This window comes from Pelmatolapia mariae, linkage group LG3_W (assembly GCF_036321145.2).
Source record: "Pelmatolapia mariae isolate MD_Pm_ZW linkage group LG3_W, Pm_UMD_F_2, whole genome shotgun sequence".
Classification (NCBI taxonomy): Eukaryota; Metazoa; Chordata; class Actinopteri; order Cichliformes; family Cichlidae; genus Pelmatolapia; species Pelmatolapia mariae.
The window spans coordinates 43,493,446-43,519,475 of NC_086229.1; the positions used below are offsets into that span (position 1 = coordinate 43,493,446).

The window sequence follows — 26,030 nt, forward strand, 5'->3', positions numbered from 1 at the left end:
CAACAAGCATCTTGGCACATCTCTCATCAGCCCAGATAATTAACCTCAGTCTAACCCCTCTACTCAATAAGCATCTGACATCTTCAACAAGGCTCCAACTAATGGCATTTTCCATTATTATATGATTATTTGACTAACAGGTATGCTTAGGGGTGTCTATCTTCCATCTATGGCTCAAAGTTGAGTTTTCGAGTTGGCTAAATGACAACCAGAACCCCAAAGATGCTCAATGCTCACATTTGAGAAGTTGAAACCAAAGTATGTTTGCCATTTATTTATTTTTTTTAATGAATGACCCAAACTCTGCTGATTACGAATCACGAATCACTTGAGCGCTTCTTTAAAATGAGCACAACTTGAGCTGTTGACCATCTCACAGCTGGACTGGAAACATTACCACTAATTCACAGGCTGGATGCCAATCGTCTCTGTGTTTACACGTACCCATTAAAACACAGCAAACTCTTTTTACTTTGATGACTCGGGATCACTCTGGTCCAGCCAATGAAACATTCATGTGTTCCCTCAGAGGTACTGTAGCTGTGCCAGTCCAAAAACTTCTAAGAAAGATCAAGGAAGTATTACACTTTCTATGCTGACTTTGTCCACAATTTTCATGCAGCACCACCTCTGTAATGCTGTCGCCATGAAAACATCCTGGAGGCTCAGCTGACTCAGATGCATGTGTCAGAGTAATGACTTTCAATCAGTTGCATACACTCACCTTTCCTGTCAGTTCACCACAGCGTTGTTGAGAAACACAGCAAGAAATAGACTTCAGAAATACTCCCATTGCCTTATAAGTGGACCTTCACATTGCAGTTTCAACAAAATTCTTAATTTGTAAATTCATTTGGTCATTTAAGACTGCATCAAATATACTGACAGCATTAGCAATTGTTACCACACCTGATCTTAGACTATTTTGGGCATTTCGTTTTTGTACCTGTGACGTCGAGTGGTAAGAAGTGTGCTGGTGTGCGTCTTCCCAGGTGCCAGCGAGGTTTTTCGGCGACTGGCGGTCCAGTAGTGGCCGACGTGGCAGTACTGCTGCTACTGTTGTTACTGCTCCAGCCTAGAGGGGGTCGGTCTGAGCTGCAGGGGGATGGAGACGGGGATGGAGATAGGTCGGTAATAGACCTCAGACCAAACACAGAAGAGGTGGTTTCATCTTCGTAGAGCTGCTTTGACGCTGGCTGCAAGAAGAAGCAGAAAAGGAAAACCGCTATGTCATCAAATAGTGATGCACAGTTTGATATACTGAAGTCGAGAATGGTTGAAAGGGTCTGATTTCCCCAGGAAGATATATATACCCTTTTAGATAGTGCTGTCGAAAGGATTTGTATGTCTTGATTTCTTAGTTTTTTACATATTTGTCACTTAAAAAAAGCCTTTTTACCCACTCTCTTCCTTATTTTTGAATCATGAACTTCTTTAGATGTTGTTCTGGGTTCATTTGTGACCTCCTGGAGGAGTCGTCCATGTTCTTTTGGAGTAATTTTGGCAGAATTATCACTTTTAGTTGGGTTATGTTTGTTTAGAATTAAAACATGCCATATAGGTGTTAAACCTTGGTTATTTGGATGGATATGTGCAGATGAAAGATCAGTATTTGATCAAAATTGTTCTGACAGCTGGAAAGAAAGCGATTGCAAGAACTGGTGTTCTATTATTTAGCTTCATGTTCAAACTAAATAATAAAAAAGCTATTTAAAAAATAAAACATTCCACATAACATGGAAAAAAACAAAGAAGTCAGAAAGGGGGCAAATACTCTTTTTTAGTACTGTAAATATAAATATGGAGCCGGCATATTTATTTACTTATCCATTTATTAACCACTTGTTACTGGTTCTCATAATAACCTTTATGAACTGTAGGGCTGTATCTGCTGTGGAATTATGGGCTGAAAAAAATCTTATATTATATTACATGCAGTACCAGTCAAAATGCTGGACATGTTCAAATTACATCACACTACCTTCGAACAGTTAGTTGGTATAAGCTGATGTAATGAAATAGATAAATGCAACTGTGAGTAGATGTCACATCATTTGGCAATAAGCTGATATCAGTCAACAATGCCAATATGTTCAGACACTATATTTGTGCATCCTTCATAAATGAGTGTTAGCTTTTACATTTACGTGTCCAGCAGTTAAAGTGAAATACATATGTATTAATTTGGAGGTGTGAAATTAAAGTCTCATTAACTTGTTTTTACTCTGTTTGGTCGAGCAACCTGACAACATGTTACTAGGCAGGTAGTGTAAAGTTGACCTGTTCATTACATGATGAACTTTGTATGAATCCCAGCTCAAAATAATCCTTATTTGTCATGAGCTGTGGCTGGGTGTAGCTCTTCAAAACATCCACTGTTTTAGGCCAACTTTGTTCTGATTGGTTGCCTCTGTTTAATGGAAGGCTTGAATACATGGCTAAATAATGGTTACTCATTTTCATAGAAATTGAATGCTAAAGGCTTTACTTTTTAATAAAAAAAAACAAAAACGTGAGTGTTTCTCATGTAGAAAAAAAATCATAGATTCTGCACTCAGTGAGATTATTTGAAAAATGTTTCAGGCTATCTGCAGATTAAAAGAAAATCTAACATGCTGCTTAAAATCCAAATAATTTTAGTCAGTTTCTTTAGTGAAATCCAAAATATTGTCTTCCCCTTCAGTCATGGTAATGCATCCTGAGCTCCAATGGTTCAAATCTAATTTCCTCACAACAAGATCTCCATTTCTCTCATATTGTACTACACTTTCAAACTCTTTAAAAGTTATTGTTCCCATTTTCTGCCCAAGCTGTTTTGAAAATTAGCCAATAAAGCCCTTTTCCCCTTTAAACTGCTGTTACTGGCTCAAACACACAAGAAAAACAAAATAACCTCAGAATTCAATTTGCAGTAAAAATCAATAGAACCAAAATCCTGTAGGAGTCCAGACAGCCGGCGGAGGTCATCTACTCATCAACCTCCTCCAAAATTAAATGTTTTGTCCCCTTTAAGCAACTTCAATGCCTGTAAGAGGAAGGATCAGTAGGGTAGATAAGCAGTCAGCAGGGTTACAAAACAGAGAACGAGAGAAAATCCTGTCTCATTTTCACCTGTCTCATAAAACTGAGAGAGCTAATGCAGAGGAAAGACAGAAGTGAATCTGAAGTGAGTTAGAAATATAAAAAAGAAAAAAATTGATTTGACGTGATTAGCTGACAGGGACGGAAACTGACAGAGCGGCAGAGACACTGTTCGTTCTGTCCCTGATGGCAACAGGAAGGTGCAATCCCAGCTGTGAGGGAACGGGCATCTGTCAACTGTCTGCCATTAGATCCACAGTATCAGGGATCTCTGCCCTTAAGCAAGGCAATGAAACTGTCGAGGCTGCTGCAATGCAGGAAACACTCCAGTCTATCCTCCGCCTCGTGAGAGACGTGAAGCTATCTCGTGGGAATCTGCCATTCTCTAATTGAAATTAGCCCAAACAGAGAGAAAGGCATTAAGTTAAGAGAGCTCTTTAGCAGCTCGCTGAAGGAATATTGCGTCAGTCGGTGTGCAGGAAATGTGCAGCCATCTTGCAGTAAAATCACGGTGGGAGTTCAATGAGCTGGGGAAATAGACTGAGAAGTACTAATGGAAAAGGGAAAGAGTGAAATGAGAGAGGCTCTATGTATAGCTGTAGCCTGTTTGACAAATTGTGATCATAGATTATCATTGAGACACCCTGAAGCACTTTAACATCTATGTTTGCATTCTCTTTCTCGCCTTCAAAAATCAGTCAGTAAGTCCTCAATGTGCAGGCGCCGGCTGACAAGAAAGCACTTACGTCACATGCTATTTTGATTTCTTATCAAGTGCTAATGATACTTCCATCTGGAAGACACTAAATGGTTTGGCATTTGTTTGTAGAAACCTGCTGAGAGTGTGAAAAGGACGATGACTAATCCTGAGAAATCTGAATGAGGGGGCGGGATATACCGTGCAACAGTTCTTGGATAATTCGGCATCATGGGAAAAAAATAAAGGGATGATGACAACAGCAGTGAAGCATTTTGTCACAACACAACTTTTAGCTGTAAAACCGTCTGATATGCCGAAGCAGTAATTTGTTGGAATAGTGCATTGTGTCGCCGATTTGCTGAATTAAGCTGTCCAACGGCCAATTAGAAGACATGCTCATTCCGAACTTCAAGTTACGATCATTAATAGAAAAGAATGGAGTCTTTATTATCAGTCCTCAATGAGCGGAGCAAATCTGCATCAGTGATCAGTCAAGTACAAACAACGCGCAGAAGTTCAACTAATACAGAGGCAATACACATACAAGCACAGACATGTAAATGTGAACAGAGACACAGCAATTAGAAGATGCCAAATGCAGACTGAGTTTCCATTTGGCATGTCATACTATAGCAAAAAGAGAAATTAAAGACTTTTAGGAGCCTTAATGCCGCTAATGGCTAAAACATAAAAACGGGATGGCAACCTATGTTCAACTAGGAAAAACTAGTAGTTGTTCAGGGACTGCATTGAATTTTTTGATGCCAGTGATTGATTGCAAGCATTTGCGACAGTGACTGTCGGCCCGTGGGCGCACCCTGATTCCAATCAGTCACAACCTTGGAAAGAGTTTCATCCCATCCAAAGGTGACGATACAACCAATCATTTGCCAGACAGTTAGGAGACCTGTTGTAAACTACTGTATACAAGAGGTCGAAATATCAGCTACCAAGTTGCATCAATGACTTGTGTGGACATTCAGGACAACTGTGTAGATCCATAAGAGAAATTTGGTCAATGTCACAAATTTTGTTGGACTTTAGGGCAGATCTATTCTATAAGTACATCTTGCTGATACTATGTCTACTATGTCTTCTCTACAGCAAAGCTTCTGCATGGAGCTCCGTACAGGACTGGCCTATTGCTTCTTTAGCTAATAACGTTAATCATTTTATTACGCTACCATGTATCTTCCATCTAAGGCTCACAGACTGTATAAAAGATGGATATAGCTGCTGTAAACTATTAGTTTTTGAGGTCCTACTATGAAGAAGTTGTTATTTTCCTGTTTGAAAGTTGAGGGGTCGGGATCATTTACCCACAAGTCTCTAAAAAACCAGGAGCTTTTTACAACCAAAGGTATCGCCCCTGCTGGTGACAGAGAAGAAGACTGCATTGGCTTCCCATTTCACATACAGAAGCTACAATCGTCATTTATACTGCCTTTGCTTGGGTCACTGGCCTTATTATGGATCTTACTCAGACAGGAACTGTCAAAATTTGACACTCCCTGAGGGCAGCAGCCTCCCTCAGCAGGACAATACTACAGAAGAACATGACAAAAAGGCTCCCAATCTGATCAAGCACGCACAGATGTGCTGTCTGATGAATGGAGGCTCTATCCTGCAACCCAAAAGGACATAAAGACTCCACTGCCAAACTACTGGTGCAGGCTCAGAACACCACCAGAGGTGCCACGTCCATACCCCAGCAGCTAGCTGTTTTGGCAGCATGAAGAAAAACCTACACACACTTATGTAGGTGGTTTTAACATTGTGGCTAATCTGCGCATCTCAGATCTTGCACCACAAAGCTAACTCCCAGAGCAACAACAAAAAGTCCTGCATAAGAAACACAACCCCAGAAAGAAAAAACAATAAACTAAATAAAAAGCTGTTGCTAGAAAAACGCTCACCATTTTCATATTTTGAAAAAGTCTTGAGGATTACAATTTTATTTATAGCCGCACTCTCAAGGTCGATAAATCAAATTAAAATGATGATTCCAGTGAGCATGAAATGGCAAGATACACTAGATTTAATCAAAGGAATGGGCTTTTGTGGGATATTGTATCGAGGATGATTGAAAAATAACGAAATGGAGAAAAGAGACAGATTTATACTGCCTATAATTTTATTGTAAAGGGGGAAAAGCCTTTAAAATGAGGCAGGTAACATAAAATGAATATCAAGCACTGATTGGAAACAATAGAGAAATAATAAAGAGTGGAAACAGGACCACAAAAGGGCAGATGGAGTGGGGTGGAGTAGGTTAGCGGGAGTTTAGCGGGAATGTGAAGTCTGGTGTCTTGCTGTTCCGAGAGAAAAACGAAGAAGATAAGTGAAGTGGACACAGAGTGTGTGTGTGTGTGTGTGTGCATTTAGCAGAAGCAGGATGAAGTCAGGCTTCACAGGTTTAAGAGGTGGAAAAAAGAGCGAGTTTAAAATAGGAAAGGTGGAGATTATTTATTGTGTTTGCTTGTTAAAGATGCGCAGCTTCAAATAGCTGCATATAAAATCTGAGCTTGGGTGTTTGTTCAGCAGAGAGGTGACATTTTGGTGTGACGGAGCCTCCTGATCAAATAAGATGGGTGTAAACATGAGCCTGCATGTGTGCGTCTGTGTGTGTTTACCAGAAAGATGAAGTCGGGCCTCTTGTTGTTGAGGGAGATGGGCGATCGGCTGAGGGAGGTGGACGTGTCGTCGGAGCTCTGTGAGGATGGATGCCGGAAAGTCTGACCGGTCAGCTTGGTGTCGTACAACTGCTCCTCAAACTCTGCAAACACAGAAGAGCAAAAATAACAAAAAGATATAAATGCATGCATAAACTTGCTTTCTGCTGCATGCATGCAACTAAACTAAATCTTATTTGCATGGTTGAAAGTGGAGATCAGGGACGGCTGCTGCTTTGCATCAACCTGCAATCTCCCTCCTGTGACTCCTGGTTCAACTTGTGCCTTAAAGGACTCCTTCAGTTTGTATTTAATCCTCCCAAGGGCTCCATCCCTTCCTCTTCTTTCATTTATTCCTTCTCCAAAACTCTCTTTCTTTGTGTTACACGCACTCTCTCGCACTCTACCTCCTAATATCAGACTGATTCTCCCTCTCTGGCAGCTCCCTCAGGCCATTGTAAACAGATTCCTAACCCCCACCTCCCCCCTTTTTCTCTTGGTGCACACACACACAGACACGCTCCCCCTTTCAGCCATTCCTTTACCCCAAAACACACTCCCCATGCTCCACTCAGCTCTCTAACACACACACAGACACACACCCCCACAGACACTGAGCAGCTTTAGAGAAACAGCAGTGTCAGTGAGGTGAAAAAAGCTTGGAGTTGAACTTCCCGGAACAATATGGATTCCTTCCTGGTGATGTATGGTTGCCTAGCAATATAAGGAAGCAGATGACAACAAGCTAGAAAGAATAAATGGTGAAATATTTGTCTCAAGAATGAATACTGTGTATAAGAATAATAAACTAAGGTTTAAATTGGGAGAAACAAAGTTGTTTTCAGGATTTCAGGCTCTTTATGAAAGATGTTAGCCTCAGTTACGAAGATCGAAAGACCGGTCATTCATCTCTGATCGCGAGGGCAAAGTGTATATTCCCCGGTTGATGACTTCTCTAAAATGTGAAAAAATGCGATTCCAACTGGAAACAGGACAGTCACCTTTAAAGCGATAGCTGTGCATTACCAGCATATTTAAAAAGTCTGAATTTTTGCACTGTGGTGAATGATCACTTCTTCCAGTTTACATTGTGCATTTCACAACTATTTTGCAATCTTTTACAGGCAACCCTGTGAGTGATCAAAACAATTGCTAGAAGGTTTTGGGTGCAGCACTCTATACCTGTTTGTTCTACCAGTTTCACCTAGCAGTTGCCATCAACCGCGAGCAACCACTTCACAACTGGTGATGGAATACACACTTTTCCCCAGAGGCCTATGGTGGCCAGATTGCCGACCAGTCTCTACACCTGTGCGACCACATTTAAACATTTAGCGAGCTAGCTGGGTGAGCAAGATGAATTGATAGACCGATCCAGATCTGTACGTTATATGGACAAACTCAAATCAGCTGTAAGTGGCATTATTGTAAAGTGAAGTGTTTAGGAACCACAGCTGAGGCGCATAGTGTGTAAAAGTCACCAACACTCTCCTCACTCAATAACTGCAGAGCTCCACAGCTCCTCTGCCATTAACATCTGCACAAAATCTGCACCAGGAGCTTGATGGCATTGATTTCCATGGCCAAGTAGCTCCTGTAGGTGCAACGTGTAGGAAGATCAGTCTACTCATTTGTGTTGAGTAATAACAAAAATGAAGCACAAACTTTTTGTATATTTTGTACCCTTCAATATAAATTAGTCAGTAAAATGTACAGTTGTAATCAAAGAACAAAAAAGCTATGAAGGCCTGAACTATTATTTGTTTCAGCCTATAAATGTTAATTTCTACTGTTAAGTTGGACATTTCTTCTTCTAAGAAGCACAAATTATGTCTTGGCTCAACCCCTAAAGTCTAAACTTTCAGTGTCTTGAATTTGAAGGCTCACAACTTTTAGTTTCCGTTCCGCTCTCATCAGCACTTCCAATTGCAAAAGGCAGCTGTTTCCCAGCACCAAACAACAGACAAATTAGCATCTAATTAGCAAAGTATTTAACAAGACTAATACCACTGTGTAAAAAAATGGAAGGAATTGAGGCTTTTTAAATTATCATTGTTTGTGTGGAATACCCTGAGTGTCCTCAGGCACTCAGGGTACTTCCATTTAAATAGTCTTCCATATGGTAAAGTAGTAGACCTTGCAGGGTGATGGGATCTGTTTTTATGACTTTCTAATGGCTGCTGCACAACTTTCATGCCTGGTAAACTCATTTAAACACGCGAGCGGTTCACCGTAAAGTTTGGCAGGTGTCAGATTTAAGTGAGCGCCGCAACGTGGGAGTGTTTTGGAGTCGGGAATATAGAGTTGTGAATAGAAATTAATATACAGCAGCACAACCACAAAACACAAGAAAGATAATGATGTGTTTTTGTGCGAGGGGAGGCAGTCCACCCACAGATTTAGTGCAGTTTTTTAATGGCATTTGGGATCATTGATGTTGACATCTTCCTTCTGCTGGAATAAAAAGTGCCAGCAGCAGAAAACTGTGTATGATCTCCCTCATTCTAAGTGCAATTATGGCTCTAAACTTCAGAGGAAACAGGACAGGCTTTGCACATACACACACACACCAAACATTTATAACCTTCAGCGTGGATTAAGATGATGCAGTAATGTATGTCAGCTGTCATTTTAAGCTCAGATAAAGGTGTACTTTGAAAGTTACTCTGATGAGTTTGAAGGGCTTTATAAACTCAAAGATAGTAGATATTATTTCAACTGAAGTGAAACCATCACAATGAAAAACTGGAGAAACAAGGCTTCTATGAGATCAGGCTCATGAGTGTGACACTGAACACATTTTCCAACATATGCTGTCAATTATTCTCTTTTAACTTACGCGGGAAATATTTCAAAAGGGAAGCAATTGGGAAAAATGAGAGACTGGAGAACTAAGAGGAGAGAAAAGAGAACAGGAAAAAGCTCAGGAATGATAAAAGCTGCTTAGGTGGCTGAGAAGCAGGAGAGTTTAAGATGTTTGAGGTTGCAAATTCTTTTCTGTTTAAGTAAAGTTCGAAAAAACACGGGATCCGATTAAACAACCTGCCTTCTCTCAGCCCAAGGCTAGCATTCCTGCCCAGACTGACCAACTTAATCTGGTTGGTATTAATGCTCCTATGTGGTCTGTCTCATTAATCCCAATAAGCATCATGCACACACTTGCTAACTCAAAAGCAATTAGAGAAACATTACTACTACATGACTCCTATTAATTTTTGTACTGCTGTTGCAAAAATGTCCCATTTTTTAAACAGGTGCACCTAAATGTCCCTGTCTCTGCTACATACGTTTTGTTTTTAATCCAGCTCTCTCATTTTTAGCATTATAGCGTCTATTGAGACAATAATAAACACAGGAAACAACAATAAACACAGAAACTGACTATCATGATCAGCACTTGTGATCCCACTGGTGATGTCACTGCACAGGCGGGAATATCCCAGATTGCCACCATTACATTACTACTGTTTTAATGTGAAAACTACCACTAACTAAATAAAAGGAACAAAACTGAAGTTTCAACCACAGGCTTAAATATGAGGAAAAAAGAGTGAGATTTGCTGCTTCTTTATCCAACTTGTTAAATTGCAGTTATGTATTGGTTTTATTGCCCGTGGCGTCCTGCAGTTAGAGACTTGTTAAAGAGGGACCTCTGAAAAATGTCACACACAGTTTGTTACCTTTGCCAAAGATCTTGTAGCTGCTGTGATGAACCGATAGAGAGGAACAGACAAAACCTGACTTTTACTCATTGCATCATTCACAGAACCTGTGGCTCATGACACTGTAATAAAAAAAAAAATGAACCAAGTCATTTTCACACTTTGCACTTTTTCATTTTTTTATTGACTCCTGGTGGTCCTATAAATAGGACAGGATTCCTCTACAGAGATTTACAGATGTGGGTAAAAGGGGAGACGATGTGCTGCAGATGATGCTCCACAGGAAAGCAGACAAAGTCATCAAAGCAGACCTTTTTCTTAAGAATCTGCTGTAGTGGAATATTTATTCATTCTTTCTCTAAACTGAAAGCATTTTGAAATTATTTCATATTATTATATTGAAATATGAGGGAGCCTCCTGCTGGCAGATGCATGCATCCCAGCAACGGTGAAACTCGTCACATAGAGAGGATTTATTAGAACTTCTTGACAGCAAATATAGGGAATTGTAACATTCATAATATACATATAAGAACTTTTTGTTTGACATAAATGCTAATGATGACTTGATAAATTGGCCTGTTCGCTGGATTTGCTAATTCCTCTGAAAGCTATTAGACGTTTCACTTTGTAAGTGCTTGCTTTTGCAGTTTGTTTTCATATAGAGGCCTATTACACACCCGGCGCTCATGATAGAAAACTGTCGATTTTGCAGTGTTAAAAATAATTGATTCAAAATCGCCCGGCTGCTGCATGCAAAAACAGCAGGATCAGCTGGTTAGTAAACAGCGAGCAGAAGCCAAAACTTATCCAGCTGCAGTGGCCCAACGAAGTGAGGTGTCAGCAAGAGTCCGAAGATACAGAGTGATAAAGCAGAGTAAAAGGGAGAGGAGGAAGAGCTGCAGGGAAGGAGAAGCAGATAACAGAGGAAGAAAAGGATACGAGATAAGATGGGCAAGGAAGCAGGGAAGGAAAATGAGGGGGAAAAGAAGCAGAGGTAACTTTTTAAGAGATAGAACAAAAAAAGGGGGGAAAGTGAAGGTGAAAAGAACCGAGAAGAGAAAGTATAGATATGAGAGAATAAAATGAGAAAGCATTGAGAAGGAGGACAATGCAGGAAGCAGTAAATAGTTCAGGAAGAACTATATGTCAAACAACAGAGGAGGAGAAGCAGTGAAAATGCAGAAAAAGATGTAGGGGGCGGCAGAAAAAGAAAGTAAAAGGTGTGTAGTCGAGACAGTGGAAGGAGACGTGATCGAGAAATGGCACAGTGCTGAAAATCAAAGACCGAAAAAGACGAAGTAGGTGGAGAAAAAGAACAGAGTGGAAGAAGAGGAGGAAGGGAATTCACACCAATGAGGCCCAATCTGTCAAAACTAACAGCCTTAACAGGGAGGGAGAAAGATGCTGGCAGAGTTGAGCCAGTACCGAAGGGTGGGAGATTGAAAGATAAAAATAGGATCCAGCATGCTTCTGATTTATCTAACATCCAAATCCATTTGAGTTTAACTTGTTCCTGCAGAACAAATAGACGGTATGGCTTCCTGACCTTTTAACTTAGTGTAATTTATATACTGACTGGGCACTTTGTTATGTGCATCTGTTCAACTGCTCGTTAATGCAAACATATAATCAGCTAATCACATGTCAGAAACTTGATGCATTTGGACATGTAGACAAACTGAGCATCAGAATGGAGAACTGTGGCATGGAGACAGGCAGGTCTGAGTATTTCAAAAACTGATGTTCTACTGGGATTTTTCTCCACAACCATCTCTAGTTTCAGAGAATTTAAAGAGAGTTTAGGGAGAATGGAAATAACAACTCATTACAATCAAGGTATGCAGAAGAGCATCTCTGAATCTGAAACAGACGGGCTACAGCAGCAGAAGACCACACATGGTGCCTTTCTTGTCAGCTAAGAACAGGAAACTGAAACTACAATTCACACAAGCGCCACAAAAACTGGACAGTCTAATGAGTTTCAATTTCTGCTGCAACTTTCAGATGGCAGGGTCAGAATTTGTGACAAGCAACTTGAAAATATGGATCCATCCTGCCTTGTTTCAGGTTTTCAGGATGTTGGTGGTTCAATGGTGTGGAGGATAACTACTCACACTTGGGCCCCTTAGTATCATTTAAAACACAGCCTACCTAAGTATTGCTGCTAACCATGCCTATCGTTTATAACTACAGCGTACCCATCTTCCAATTGTTTCCAGTATGTTTTAGTTTTACTTTGGTCTTTGCTTTATTTTCCAAACTTAGAGGTTTGTTTCCAACCAATCTGCCCAACTGGCTCCAGTTTCTGGCCATTGTGGAGAGCTTATGACAATATCCTCAAAATCTCTGTGAGTTAACTTGGTAAATCACAGATTAAATAAGTGAAATCCTAGTATTTTATCTCAGTGTTATTTATTAGCACTAATTAGTAGGTATCAATCGGTAGGATGCATTTATATATTTCGTAGCTTCCTAACTAAGCTCGCTGACATTAACATTACCATTTAAACTTAACAGTTTACTCCTCTTCACCAGTCTGGTTCCAAAAAACCCAAAACACTAGCATCATGCTGTACACTCTATTTGCATGCAAAAGATACATCAAAGAAATATGATCACAAAGATAAAATAAAAATAAACTAAACTACATTTCTTTGACTATCACCAAGAGTTTACATGCAGAATAAGATTGATTAACTTGCAAACTTCCTTAAACCTACGCCATCACTTTCATTTATGTAACACTTGAATGGAAAACCTTCGCTTCTAACAATATTCTCCCAAGCAGCATTGCAACTTTTACTCACTTTAAGGCTGACACTTTCTCCAGCACTTTCCACTGTACATTTTAAATGACCTCACTAGTAGCAACAAAGAAATCAAGTAAACATTAAGAGTTTGAAAACTGACCGAGAAAGGTCAAATCCAAAAGGCAGAAGCACTAAAACAGAAGAGGAGGGAAGGTAAACAGCTGCTGTATATCCATGCTTCAGATAGCAGCCGGGCTCCGCTGCACCGACTGCAGCTCGGATACATGACTGCAGGGAACTGTGGTGGGAAAACGAGGGAGGGGGAGGAGGGATGCTATTGGCGTTTGGGGTGTAAAGGTATGCTGGTCACTCCCACTCTTGCATACACACACAGAGAGTGGTTAAGAGCAGCTTACCCCACCCCCTTCCTCTGTCCAGACAAGCAGGCCATGCACTCATGCATCACTAACTTGTACATTGTGTGTGTTTGCATGTGTGTGTGTGTGTGTGTGTGTGTGTGTGTGAGAGAGAGAGTATCTTTCAGGCAGGTGCCTATAAGTATCTTCTACGAGCGTACAAATGAATCCTCCTCTTGTATGTGTTAACCTGGGGATTATTCGCACAAATCACCGTTTAAGCTTTATTGATCATATTAAAACGCCTACATGCACAAATCTGCATCTTTGTGTGTTTGCGTACAGTGCACCCATTCACAGATAAACCCAACCATCCTCGACAATATGCACCCTGGTCGTGTCAAATTTGGGTCACCCTTTCTTCTCCCCTCTAGGAAGATGAAGGGGTGGTGGGGCGGGGGACAGAAATTAACAATACACCTCTTTGAGCGTAGCCCGAGTACATGTTTGTCTGTGTACACAGACAAATATGTGTACGTGTGTGTGTGTGCGTGCGTGTGTGGTTGCATGTACACATATTCATGTCATGTCTCTGTCCTTGTGATTTAGCATGGAGAATTGATCAGTCCATTACAGAGAAAGGTCTGCTGCCCGGACAATGAAAGAGGACGGTGGTGACCTAGAAGGACACACTTGGCGGTTAGCGGCCTGGTTTATTTTGATCACGAGAAACCGCAACTAGGGTCCTGATCCAATTATCAGGCCCCTCTTTATCCAGGGACACATTTTGGCTTCATTTCCTGTCATGTATGTTTATATAAGTGAAATACTTATGGATGACTACCTGATGGGTTTTTTTAAATAGGAAAAGAGTGCCCACCATGAAGGCAACTCCTAACTGGCAAAACGCTCCCGTCTTGAAATTGTTGGTCAGGTTGGTCTTTTATTTACCTTCAGTTTAAGATAACATTACAAGTGTATTAAACAAACCATCTACCCGGTCTGAGAAGTTTAATAGGTGGCTGAGGCTGTGCAATCCACTCTCGGATCTACTCTTTTCCACTGAGCTCTCCAAGCTCGGGGAACTGCAGATATCTCTCAGGAACCACTAAACACTATGTCTTGATGTCGCCTCCTAATTACGTTAGATAAGAGGGTGACATAAAGCAATTTTATCCGTCCTTTTATCCACTCTTGATTTCTTTTTCCATTCTTATCTGTTACAAACGTGCGACATTACTTGCAGCCAATAAGAAAACCTGCATGTTAACGTGTAGTGCAACAAGGCTGATTCACATTGCTGTTATCTTTCAATGTGTTTTTCTTTTTTAGGCCTCCTCTTTCTGCGTTCCCTTGTCTCTATCTGTCCAAGTTAATTTTCTAAATTAATTTTCAGAACACTGCGGATTTCTGTTGTAATTTTTAAAAAGACATTTTTATAACAGATGACTGAGCTGTTAAGGCTCCTCTTTCTTCTTCTCGTTTTTTGTAACTGAAATTCAGGAAAGAGAAAAGACTTCAGAACTGATTGAGTCTATATATAAACTGACAGTGCTGTTAAAAACTATGTTAGAAGAATACTACTGCAATAGCACGGTGAACAGTTATAGCCTTTATATGCATTATTCTTGTGCTAATAATATACTGAGCTTACAGTGAATGTTACTACCGAGCAGACCAATCACAGTTGTGTTGGTCTGGATTGCTGTGACATGTAGTTATTTTTCAGGAAAGGTGCGGGCCTTTAACTCAGCTTTAAATCAAGCTTTACAGAAAGGCCTTAACTGTTTGGAGTTTCACAACTGTTAATTTAGTCCCAGTCTTTTCTTCCTCTGAAGCAGTGATTTAAAATTTTAAGTTCATTAACATAAGTGTAATTGGCAACAGTTATTACTGATGTAGACTCTGAAGACACCACTTGCACTGATTAGATGATGTTCTGGAGTTGTCTGGAACAAATTCTCCTCATTATTAGCCTCTATGGAAATTAGGTTTGCCCACTCTGGGTTGGGAAGGAGTTGCTGCCCCAAGTGGAGGGGTATCTATCTCATGAGTAAGGGAAGGAAAGAGCAAGAGTAGGTGGGTAGTGACCAAAAGAATGAGACTGTGAATGCAAGGTTCCTGGAAAGGGCATCTCTTAGAAGCAGGGGCTCAGAGTAGAGCTGAGGCTCTTGAGGCGTTTCGAGCGAGACACACAGGTAAAACTACAGGGATGCATTGATGTTCCACCAGAACAGTGAAAGGGGGTGATTGGCTAGATTAAAGTGTGGGCGCCTCTGTTTAGACTACTGTGTACATCAGTAACACAAAATGTATGGATGGAAAGTAAAACAACTTTTTTTGAATGCTACTTTGAAACAAACACCCTGTTACCCTGCTGCCTTACCAGAATAGTAAATCCTACGCTACAATCTGATATAAGCTGCTTGTTTAGAATTGATCTCTGGTCTAAAGGGGTCCTAAATCCAATGAGTCTGTCTGCAAAATTCATGCCAGAAGCTTGAATCAGCAAAGCCCAAGGATAGTGTGTCTGTTTAATGCATGCTAGTAACTTGGAGAGAAGCCCTAAAGAATGGCAGGCCAGACTGCATAGAGTATACCTGAGCTTAAACTGTTCAGCAGCTGTAAAGTCTAGCCAAACTGACAACCTTGAGATTCAGCCGAGTTTTCAGTATAATATAGATTAAAATCAACTTCTCCAAGCGTGCAGAGAATAAGCATCCATATTTACAGCACTCTGGGAAATTAGCTGTTCCATGCCATATTATATTCTTCTCTGGCCAAAGGGCAGCTGTGTGCTAAGTGCTTTCTTCAAGGGCACTCTGACCCTCTCACAGCAATTATCAGGATTCGGAGGCCTCTAGAAATGTAAAACTTTTCAGTCACAAGTCTGTTCCTCTTACTTCCTACCTGCTGCCACATAGGCCCGGTGCTTGATCACAAACAGGTTTATTTACGGTTTGGGCAGGTTGGCTTGAATATAAATGCCACCAAATCTAAGCATTTGAGCGTGTCACACTTCAGCCTGTATTTGGAAAAATTCTCTGAGAAGCCCTGAGGAAAGAAACAAGACGGGTGAGTTTGTCTTGCCTGATTCACAGCAATGTCACTCCAAAGAAACGCTTTATGGAAAGAGGATTGAAAAAGACAAGAAAAAAAGTGGACCAAAATGACTCTTTTACTGAAGAGGAAGGCAATACTTTGTGGTTCAGAAGCAAACAGGGCACACGATTATAAAGGTCATTCAGTAATAAAAGTTCAAACAATCTATAAATCCCCTAAAAACTATTCTTTTCACTGTCAAAGGTACAGCTGCAGGCTGGATTTCACAAGAACTCGTTTGAGCTCTCCATTCAAGAGCCAATTCTGGCCTAAATGCTAAATGCCCGCTTTAATCTCATGGTACATTAACAAAGCATTTGCATAATACGACAAAAGGCATTTACGTTGACACGTACAGTATGTAAAATTAACTGGGACTCAGAGTCTCTGTCAATTTGAACAAAATAAAGCCTAGCAAGTTGGTTTAGTTAATAATCTTCCCTAGGCTATAACAAGTAGTTCAAACTTTATTGGACTTGGTGTCACTTTTTAAAAATAGGGAGTGTCACATCTGAAATGATTCTGCCAGTGAGCTCATTAAAATAAGAAAAGCTGCAGTGTTTCTCCTCCATCAGGACTTGATCGATGCTGCACCTGTCCAGTAATGTGTATTGACCGGAGTGAAACCTTATCAGCTCGTGTAGATCACAGCTAGCATTGACCAGGGCCTTCTCTGACACAGTTAAAGGGCATCTGCGACATTTTACAGTCAGGTTAGCATGGACAAAAAAACTTTATCTACTTTTTTGAATCCCAGCCTGCATTCACTCTGACAGAAAGAGGCTACGATGACATTTTGAAGTTCAGTTTTGTTGTTTCATGTCACTTAGTATTGTCCCTATTGTTGGGATCTGGAGGCCTCTACAGAGTTCAAGCTTTTCAGGGAAAGGTTGTAACAATGGCACTTTAAGCACAAAGCTGAAGAGATATGGTAAGAAAGAAGTGTGTGTTTGCCGATTTGGAGATAAAGGTAAAAAAAAGGCACTAAAAAATAAAATTAATAAGTGAACAATAAAGATAGTCTTTTTACGGCCTTGATTTTTAAATAATAGTAGCAAAAAAAGAGCAGAAAGTTACAGCTGCTTTTAAAAACCTGAATGGAAGCATATTTTGGGAGAACTTAAAAAAAAAAGAAGACTTTTTTATTCTTCTTAGAAAGTGTGCTTCCAGTGTTTGTGTCCACAGTTTGTGGACGGATTTATCCTGTCTTAACAAGACAGAGGTTTATAATGAGAAGGCTTTAGTGTGGAAGAAATTGCTGGACGAAGGCATGATCATAGCCATCTAGCACTTTTGGGATGAGCTGAAATGCTGATGAACCCAACAACCAGTGAGGCTACATTCACCTAAACCTTGGTCGTCGATTCAGATTTACTGTTTAGGGGCCAGTTGCACCAACAGGACACACACCCAGTCTTCATCTAACTGCCTTGGCATTCTATGTCCACCCTTATAGTTACAGCCGTTGCACCATCCAAGCGTAAGCTGTCATCTCATGTGACTCAGACTGTGTATACACCCACAGACAGTATCAAAAGATGAACATAGCTACTGTGATGTCACCTGCTGGTTTTGGACTCTTCCAAGTTAGCATTTTGGGCACCATATGTTAGTTTTTTTGGAGCTAATGTATCAGCTAACGCCAACTAGCATAGTTAGCGAGCTGCACCAATAAACTGAACAGGTGCAGGGTACAAACACAGATGTTAGCTTATTAGACTTTCCATAAAGGAAGTACAAACATCTTGGACAGTCTGTACCATACATCAAGTCAATGGATTAAAAGTGTTCCAAAAGAGCCCATTGGGAAACACACAGATAGTAGAGGTCCAGTTTAATGACTCTAGTTAGCAAAGCTGAAGCTTAGCAAGCTGTTACCAGCTGTGTCAATCAATGAAGCCATGCCCTTAATTTTCTTAACATGATAATCTGTGGCTACTGACTCCCTTCTGGAGCTAGCCCTCACGTGGCCACTAGAACAACTGCAGTTTTGCCACTTTCACACTAGCAATATTTCTTGAGGCTGCCCCTTTGCCCGACTACACAATCCATCAGCTGGTCAACACTGTTATTTTTATGTCAACCACAGTAGGAGAAGCAGCATGGCACAATCCTGTATAGTGATTTTTATTTATGTACTTTGTGGGTAAAAGGATTCTGCCAGAATTTTAAAGAAATGTATTTATTTATTTTTTGCACAGGAAAAATTTTCTTCGTCTCACTCAGGAGGTCCTCAACCTTTTTTTTAACATAGATTTCTGATTTAAGGATGCCCAAGTGAGAAGCAATATATATCTTTGTTCTAGCTGGCTGCTTGTTCTCCTCTTTTTCTTTTATCAAGTTAGACTGCCGAGCAGTCGGAGTTTGTGTGCCGACAGCGAACCAATCTAGTAACACTGTGCCCACCAGTGATAAGATATTCAAGCTATCAGTGTTTCCACAATCATGCAATAGTGTGAAAAATAGAAGTCTTGAATGATTACTGATTTATGAGTCACTGTTAAGTTCAAAACATAACTCTGGTGGCTAAAGTGTTAATTTTCTATTCATTCTATTCATGAATTTTCTATTCATCTGAACAACAAACTGGACTGGACTCATAACTCAGACGCCCTCTACAGGAAAGGGCAGAGCAGGCTGTACCTGCTGCGGAGACTCAGGTCGTTTGGAGTGGAGGGCCCACTCCTGAAGACCTTCTATGACTCTGTGGTGGCCTCAGCCATCTTTTATGGTGTGGTCTGCTGGGGTGGCAGCATCTCTGCTGGGGACAGGAAGAGACTGAACAGGCTGATCCGAAGGGCCAGCTCTGTTCTAGGATGCCCTCTGGACCCAGTGGAGGTTGTGAGTGACAGGAGAATGGTGGCTAAGCTGTCATCCCTGCTGGACAACATCTCCCACCCCATGCATGAGACTGTGACAGCACTGAGCAGCTCCTTCAGTGGGAGACTGCGGCACCCACGGTGTGGGACGGAGAGATTTCGCAGGTCTTTCCTCCCCACTGCTGTCAGACTGCACAACAAAGACTTTAACTGATCAAACACACACATCCACAAATGTGCAATAACACAAATGTGCAATAATCTTTCTGGCACCGTTGTATTTTTCACTCTGTTGTATATAGCATTTGTATTCTATTTTTATCCTATTGTATATTTTATTCTATTTTATTCTACTGTATATAGTATTCTATTTTTATTCTATTCTGTACAGTTGTGTACTGTATTTATTCTTATTTTATTTTATTCTAATTGTCCTTCATAACTTTTGCACTGTCCACTTCCTGCTGTGACAAAACAAATTTCCCACGTGTGGGACTAATAAAGGTCATCTTATCTTATCTTATCTTATTTTCTAATTTCAGGGTTTGGTATATTGCCTGTGCTGCTTAGTCACAACACGGGCAGTTTATCAAGTTTACATCCACTCATCATGAATGTCATGGTAATTTTGGGGCTTTTAATGCTTCCGGACTGAAAATGAATTCAAACCTCTGCATCCAACTCTTGCGTTTTTACGCAAGAGTTGTCTAGAGCTGTTATCTACACAGGATCAAAAGTATACATATAGACTCAAATACATAGACCCCCACTAATATTTGGTTAACTATCCCTTTAGAAAGTTGCATGTCAACAAGATGCTTTTGGTAGCCATCAGCAAGCTTCTGGGATATATCTTGCTGGATATCTTCTCACTCTGCTTGACAGAGTTGGCAAACTTCATTTAAATTAGTTGTTTACCTGGTACACACCTAGCTTTTAAGCATAGTCCACAATTTTTAAATTAAGGTCGGGGCTTTGGGAAGCTTAATGTTTGCCTGCTTTATCCATTCCAAATACATTTTTAATGTGTTTGGGACCATTGTGCTGTTTAGGCAACCAGCTTTATCCAAAAGAGCCCCATAGCATAGAGGCTCGCAAAATTTCAAAATCCCTGGTAGCCCTTCGGGCCGGCACTCTTCAGTTTTTGGTAGCCCAAAATAAATTTAAGTAGCCCGAATAAAAATGAGAGCAATTTTTTTATGTTTTATTTCCCGTTTTGTTTCCGTTAGTATAATATTGTAACGGAAACAAAAATTAATCAAAAAATTGTTAAAATACAAATCACAACAACTGTATAAAAATTACAATCATCAACTCAAATACTTGGTTCTCATTGAACAGAAATTTCTATGAACTTGTAAGAACTGTGTAGAACATGAATCAGTCTGTGTCAGATCCTGAATCTGACATTTCCACTGGAGTCACTGGTAAGAGGTAAGTGGAACCAAGATCTAGGCCATTTGCTTTTTGAAGTTTGCAAAGACTGCTCAATTTTGCCAATGGTAGTTCACTCTTTGCAACATAGTACGCTGTTCTAAACAGCTTTTTCAGGACTTCTTCTTGTGCTTGGTTTATTTTTAGTATGGTTTTTGCAATTGCTGTTTGTTCTGGGAAAGATATTGCAGACTGGGCAATAATGCATTTCTTGCATTTCTCATGGGTTCTGATGGGGTCTTTCTTAAAATTACTGGTCCCAGTAACAAAGGCGCTTGTCGACTCAGAAATTGAATGAAACTCACAACACACCTGGCAGAACATCATGTTATTTAGCTTGTCATATTCCAGACACAGAAATTCTTTTGTCCATGAAACCAAAAAAGCTGCGCTTTTTTTTGCCTCATAGTCTGATTTGTCATAACTTTTCCGTTTTGTGGTAGGCTTTTCTTTGGCTGTCCCTTCTTCACCCTGACCTGTCTTATTTGGCTGAGCAGAACTAAAATACCGGCTTAAATCCTGCTGCTTTTACACACGCACTTGCATAACGGTCAGCGATTCTCTGCGCAATCAACCTCTCACATGTTTAAGCTTGCTGTGGGAGATTTCACTTGTCATGTCTGAATAGTAAGCTAATGAGTGATAAGACGATGTCAGAGGAATTGGTGCGCAATTAATCGTCACTCACCAATCAGTGCTGCCGCTCTCTATACACCGTTCGCGCGATCGCAAAGTGAAAGCAAAAAACAAGCGCAAATTCAAACGCGATTTCAATATGTCACATATTGACAGTGGCTCATCGATGCCAATGACATAATTACTCAGCTACATTTTCGAAAGAATGCAAAAGCACTGACATATATTTTTCCTTCCTATGATAGCCCGACGGGCAGGGCTAAGATAGATTTTGGTAGCCCGACTGGAAAAATCGCTAGCCCCGGGACGTCGGGCTAGCGATTTTGCGAGCCCTGAGCATGATACTACCACCCCATGCTTGACAGCCGGTACAGTGATTTCAGGTCTGAAAGCTTCACCTGTACTCCAACATCAGATTTTAAAGATAGCGAAGACCAAATTTTGCGGACTTTAGGAGGGCCAGGAAAACCTTGAGCCCGTTTCAATCCAGGGGGTCAATGTGGACATTGTGGAGGACTATAAATACCTTGGAGTACACAGAGACCATAAACTGGACTGGGTTAAAAAAAACATCACTGCACTCTCAGGAAGAGCCAGAGTCGTCTCTATTTTTTGAGGCAGCTGAGGTCCTTCAACATCTGTCGGAAAATGCTCAGGATTTTCTATGAGTCTGTTGTGGCCAGTGCTATCCTCTACGCCGTTGCATGCTGGGGCAGCAGGTTAAGGGTCGCAGATGCGAATAGGCTAAATAAACCGATCTGCAAGGCTAGCCATATTGTGGGCATGGAGTTGTCCAAGATAAAGTCAATGTTGGATAATACCTCCCACCCACTCCATGACGTGCTGGCTAGCCACAGGAGCACGTTCAGTGAGAGACTGAGATTACCAAAAAGCACCACTGAACGACACAGGAAATCACTCCTGCCCGTGGCCATCTCCCTGTACAACTCCTCCATCTAACACACTGTAAACACTGCAATAGTTACACCCTTTTTGCACACACTCTACAGTAAAATAGCAATAGCAGAGTTCACAGGTTAGAGTCAAATTTCGATCATATATATATATTCCACCTCTGTAATATTCTTTCTCCATATTCTTGATATTTATAATTGAGCAATTTGTATATTAGTGCTATTTCTTAAATTTGTAAATTCTGTAACATATTGTATTATTTAATTAGTTTAGTCTGTTACTGTTATGGTCTTGGAGCAACTGTAACCCATTGTGAACTCATCACAGACCTGAATGATCGAACACGTCACACATAGCAGCATGCTGATGCACCAAGTAAACATCGAAGCCACTTAAGCCAGTAGTTAGGGTTTCATTTATTAGGTGATGATCAGGGCAAGAAATCAAATCTCTGAACAGATAAAAGCCAACTTTTAAGTTACGTGCCTTTTCTGGTGCAATGTCTGCTACTTCGTATGTAAGTGGGTGTGGATATAAAGCCTGGAGTGATCACAACACGAATGGCTTCACTGAAACAAACTTTTCAAACATTTCAGGATTTCAAAGGTTACTTCTCGCTACATCTGCCACCGCCTCCCCACAAGACTTGCATCATAAGACACAGATCAGCTGACTAACTTTGGATTTTGACTGTTAGAATTAAGGTAAAACAAGGAAGGTCTTTACATCTTTCAGATCACATATGAAAATGGCCCAAATCAAAAGGGAAAAGATCAGATTTCACATGACTGCAACATGTTAAAATAGAAAAAGACTTGAGTATTATAACACACAAAAAAGAAACCCTCAACAATAGTTTTAAAGTGGCAGATTGAGAGCAAATCCCTGCAGCCAATCTTGCATTTGGTCCAAAGCCTAAAACCGGAAGACTAGAAACTGCATCTGATGAGTTCCAAATGTATCCTGCAGCATGACAAAGAGCCTGAAATTCAGCCATCTTTAGCAACAAGAACAAGGTGCCCTGCAACAGATGGCTATGCCCCCACAGTCTCCTGATCTCAACATCAAGGAGTCAGTCAGGGATTACATGAAGAGACAGAAACACCTGAGACAGCCTAAATCCTGTAGACAAAATTCTCCCTCTATGTATACAGTAAATGCTTTCTAAACACAGCCCTGAGTCATAGATAACACACATTCACACTCTCTTATCACTGGCCCTCTGGCTGTAAGAGTGACCAACAGCATTTAGATGACAGTTTAGAGCTGTTGGCCAACACAGCGTCAAAGTATGTGTCACCGTCTCCGACCCCTTCAGCCATTAGCTATCCTCTTTAATACAAAGGGTTATCTACTATGAGGGAATCTGATTGGAGAGTTTCCTGCAGGTCATATTATGTCGAGAAGACTCCAGTCTGAGTGTTGTGAGAGTCATGCATACAAAAGGATTAATAACAAACTTTCTCGTGTTCCACCCAAGCACCAAATGCCAAATAAGTCACAAAGTTGCCACATTAATGTGCACATTTCTCCTCAGTCTGCTGTTTACTTGCTTCCTCAGACTGGATCCATTAAAGTCACATTGTGCAGCTTTGAATTAGTGGATGACTCTTATGCGTGCCACCTCAACGGAAGAACTACAGCATTAGTGATTTTTTTTTTTTTAAAAAACCCTCTTGTTCTTCATCTTTCCAGAAACTCTCCTCTAATCTTGCAAAAAACTGCTTCCCCAACGATTCTCAAGCCTTGTGATCAGCAAGCGAGGAGGAAAATAAAACTTAGCTCCTCAAACATCAGCTGTCCAACACTGAGAAATCAGGAGCTGGATGTGCCTGATGTATCTATTTTAATTTATGAAAGCCGTAGACTATTTGCCTGCAATTTATCAACAAGGCCTTCAATTCACTCTTGATTACCTGTCATTAGTAGGAGAGTCAAAGTGCCCTCACCGTTTAGTTGCTTATGATGTGCGTTCAAAGAACTTAGCAGACAGCTGCTGGCTGTCTGCTAAGTTCATATGAGTCACTGAACTCAACCTTTCAGATGCCCTTTGGAGCATTTTTAATAGAATAATAATACGGCTTGGTCCACAGTTATCTAACAGTTTACCAAGAAAATCTTCAATCCAGGTTTGGCAAGTGAGAATTTCATTTGTATGTGTATCTGTGTCCATGCAATGGATGATGTATACTCCAACTGTTCATCTGAATCAAGCAGCAACCTCTGGCTCCAGAAGTGAGTGAGTTACCATAGACTCTCATGGTAAAATGCACAACTCTACAGACAAAATAAAAGAGGCTGTTTAAGGACATTTTCAGCTGTATGATGAGTGAGTTTTCCTATAACTTTTCCTATACTGTTAACACCTAAATTTAGGGATGTGGCTGCTTTGGTTAACAGGTGTCCTGTTGTTCGGAGCTGAAGTTGATCTCTATCTGCTCTATGTCACATGCTAACTTATGTCGGTGACCTTTAGTTTAGTAAATCTGACCCTAAGTCTATGTTAAAACAGACTATTAGCCAGATCCATCCTGGTTAAAAAAAAGCCTTGCAACGCAGCAACAGTGAAAATGCTAAGCTTGAGGCTTCAATTAGTGGATTACATCATAGTAGCCACATCAATCTTGCCTTTTATGGATGCAGCTAGCTAACCAAGGTTGCTAGCATTAGCTGATAACTTTGCACACCATTTTCTTATTAAAATATATCAACTTCTGGCTCCAAATCGCCAAAACATAAATAAAGATCAAAGTACAATGTCTTGCCTGTCTTTTGTGTGTAGTCTGTGCGACTAATGAGGCCACTTCTGATTAAAAAAAAAAAAAAGGGAAAATTCATAAAGCTAAATTCCAGACAAAAAAAAACAAAAAACAATGAAACACAATGAATATGTAAGGTGTTTATATCCATCCTTACATATACAATCCACATCTGTCTTTTGTGACAACTACACTAACAACCGTGCAGCTGTGGATGCAGCTTTGCTAAGGTTACTAGCGTTAGCTTCAGACTTAACAAGTATGTAAAATTCATTCAGGCTTCAAAATAAAAACCTACAGTCTGTGGTGCTAATGAGGGCACTTCTGACTTCACCCCCCCCCCCCCCCCCCCATAGCAGAATAACAGAAAAACAAGCTGTTATAAACTTAAATCTAAGCTACATACCAAACAACACAAAAAACAGATCCACAGAATAGAACTGTATGCTTATTAAATTGAAGCAAGGTCGTACAACAACATCTGGCACCCTGTACAAGAGATCGAGTCTTATGCTGCCAAATCAAACTAAAATAAAAACTTCACTATAAACTCTGATAAAGACTGTCAACAACTCCAGTTAAGGTCTCCAAGTGGCCCTCTTAAAGGAGGGAACTTCATCAGTGTAATGTTAGTGGGAGAGCAAAACACTCAAAAATAACAGACAGCACTTAACGGCAGAATTATGCAGATTATAACTGCTGCATTAAATCAGACCGAGGGCTGAAGTCATGCACAGTGTTTTACACATCTGCATAATTCAAACTGCAGTAAAATCATTCTGCAAACGTGTGAATTAATACAAAGCGGTTACACACACTGAAGAGACTGTCAGTGCTGAGCGTTAAGGAGGTGGTAAAGTACGTATGAATGCTTGAGTCCGTCTGGCTAACATAAGTTAAACTTCAAATACGAAGTTCACCATTAATGTGAAGAAATAAATATGAAAATCTGGCTGCTGATTAGAGAAGTGCAGAAAAAATACATACAGAATACAAATGTGGCTTCTGCACATCTCAAGAAGAAAACAATAAATCTGTCTGCAGAGGAAGAAAACAGGCAGGGGGGAGAGCAAAGGACAAACAGAGTCAGTTAAGCGCAGATGGAGGGAAAAAAGTGTTGTCAAAGTTTTTATATTAACAA

The 26,030-nt window shown here is 40.5% G+C and overlaps 1 protein-coding gene across 1 annotated transcript in view; it reads right to left on the bottom strand.

Annotated features, from left to right (window-relative positions):
- nhsl2 (NHS-like 2) overlaps nucleotides 1-26,030 on the bottom strand; it is a 221,637-nt gene that overhangs the window by 29,274 nt on the left and 166,333 nt on the right. The window contains exons 3-4 of the mRNA XM_063468240.1: nucleotides 6,415-6,557; nucleotides 947-1,196 (exon numbers count right to left, since the gene is read on the bottom strand). Coding sequence (XP_063324310.1) covers nucleotides 947-1,196; nucleotides 6,415-6,557 — 393 coding nt within the window. The remainder of the gene's footprint in view (nucleotides 1-946; nucleotides 1,197-6,414; nucleotides 6,558-26,030) is intronic.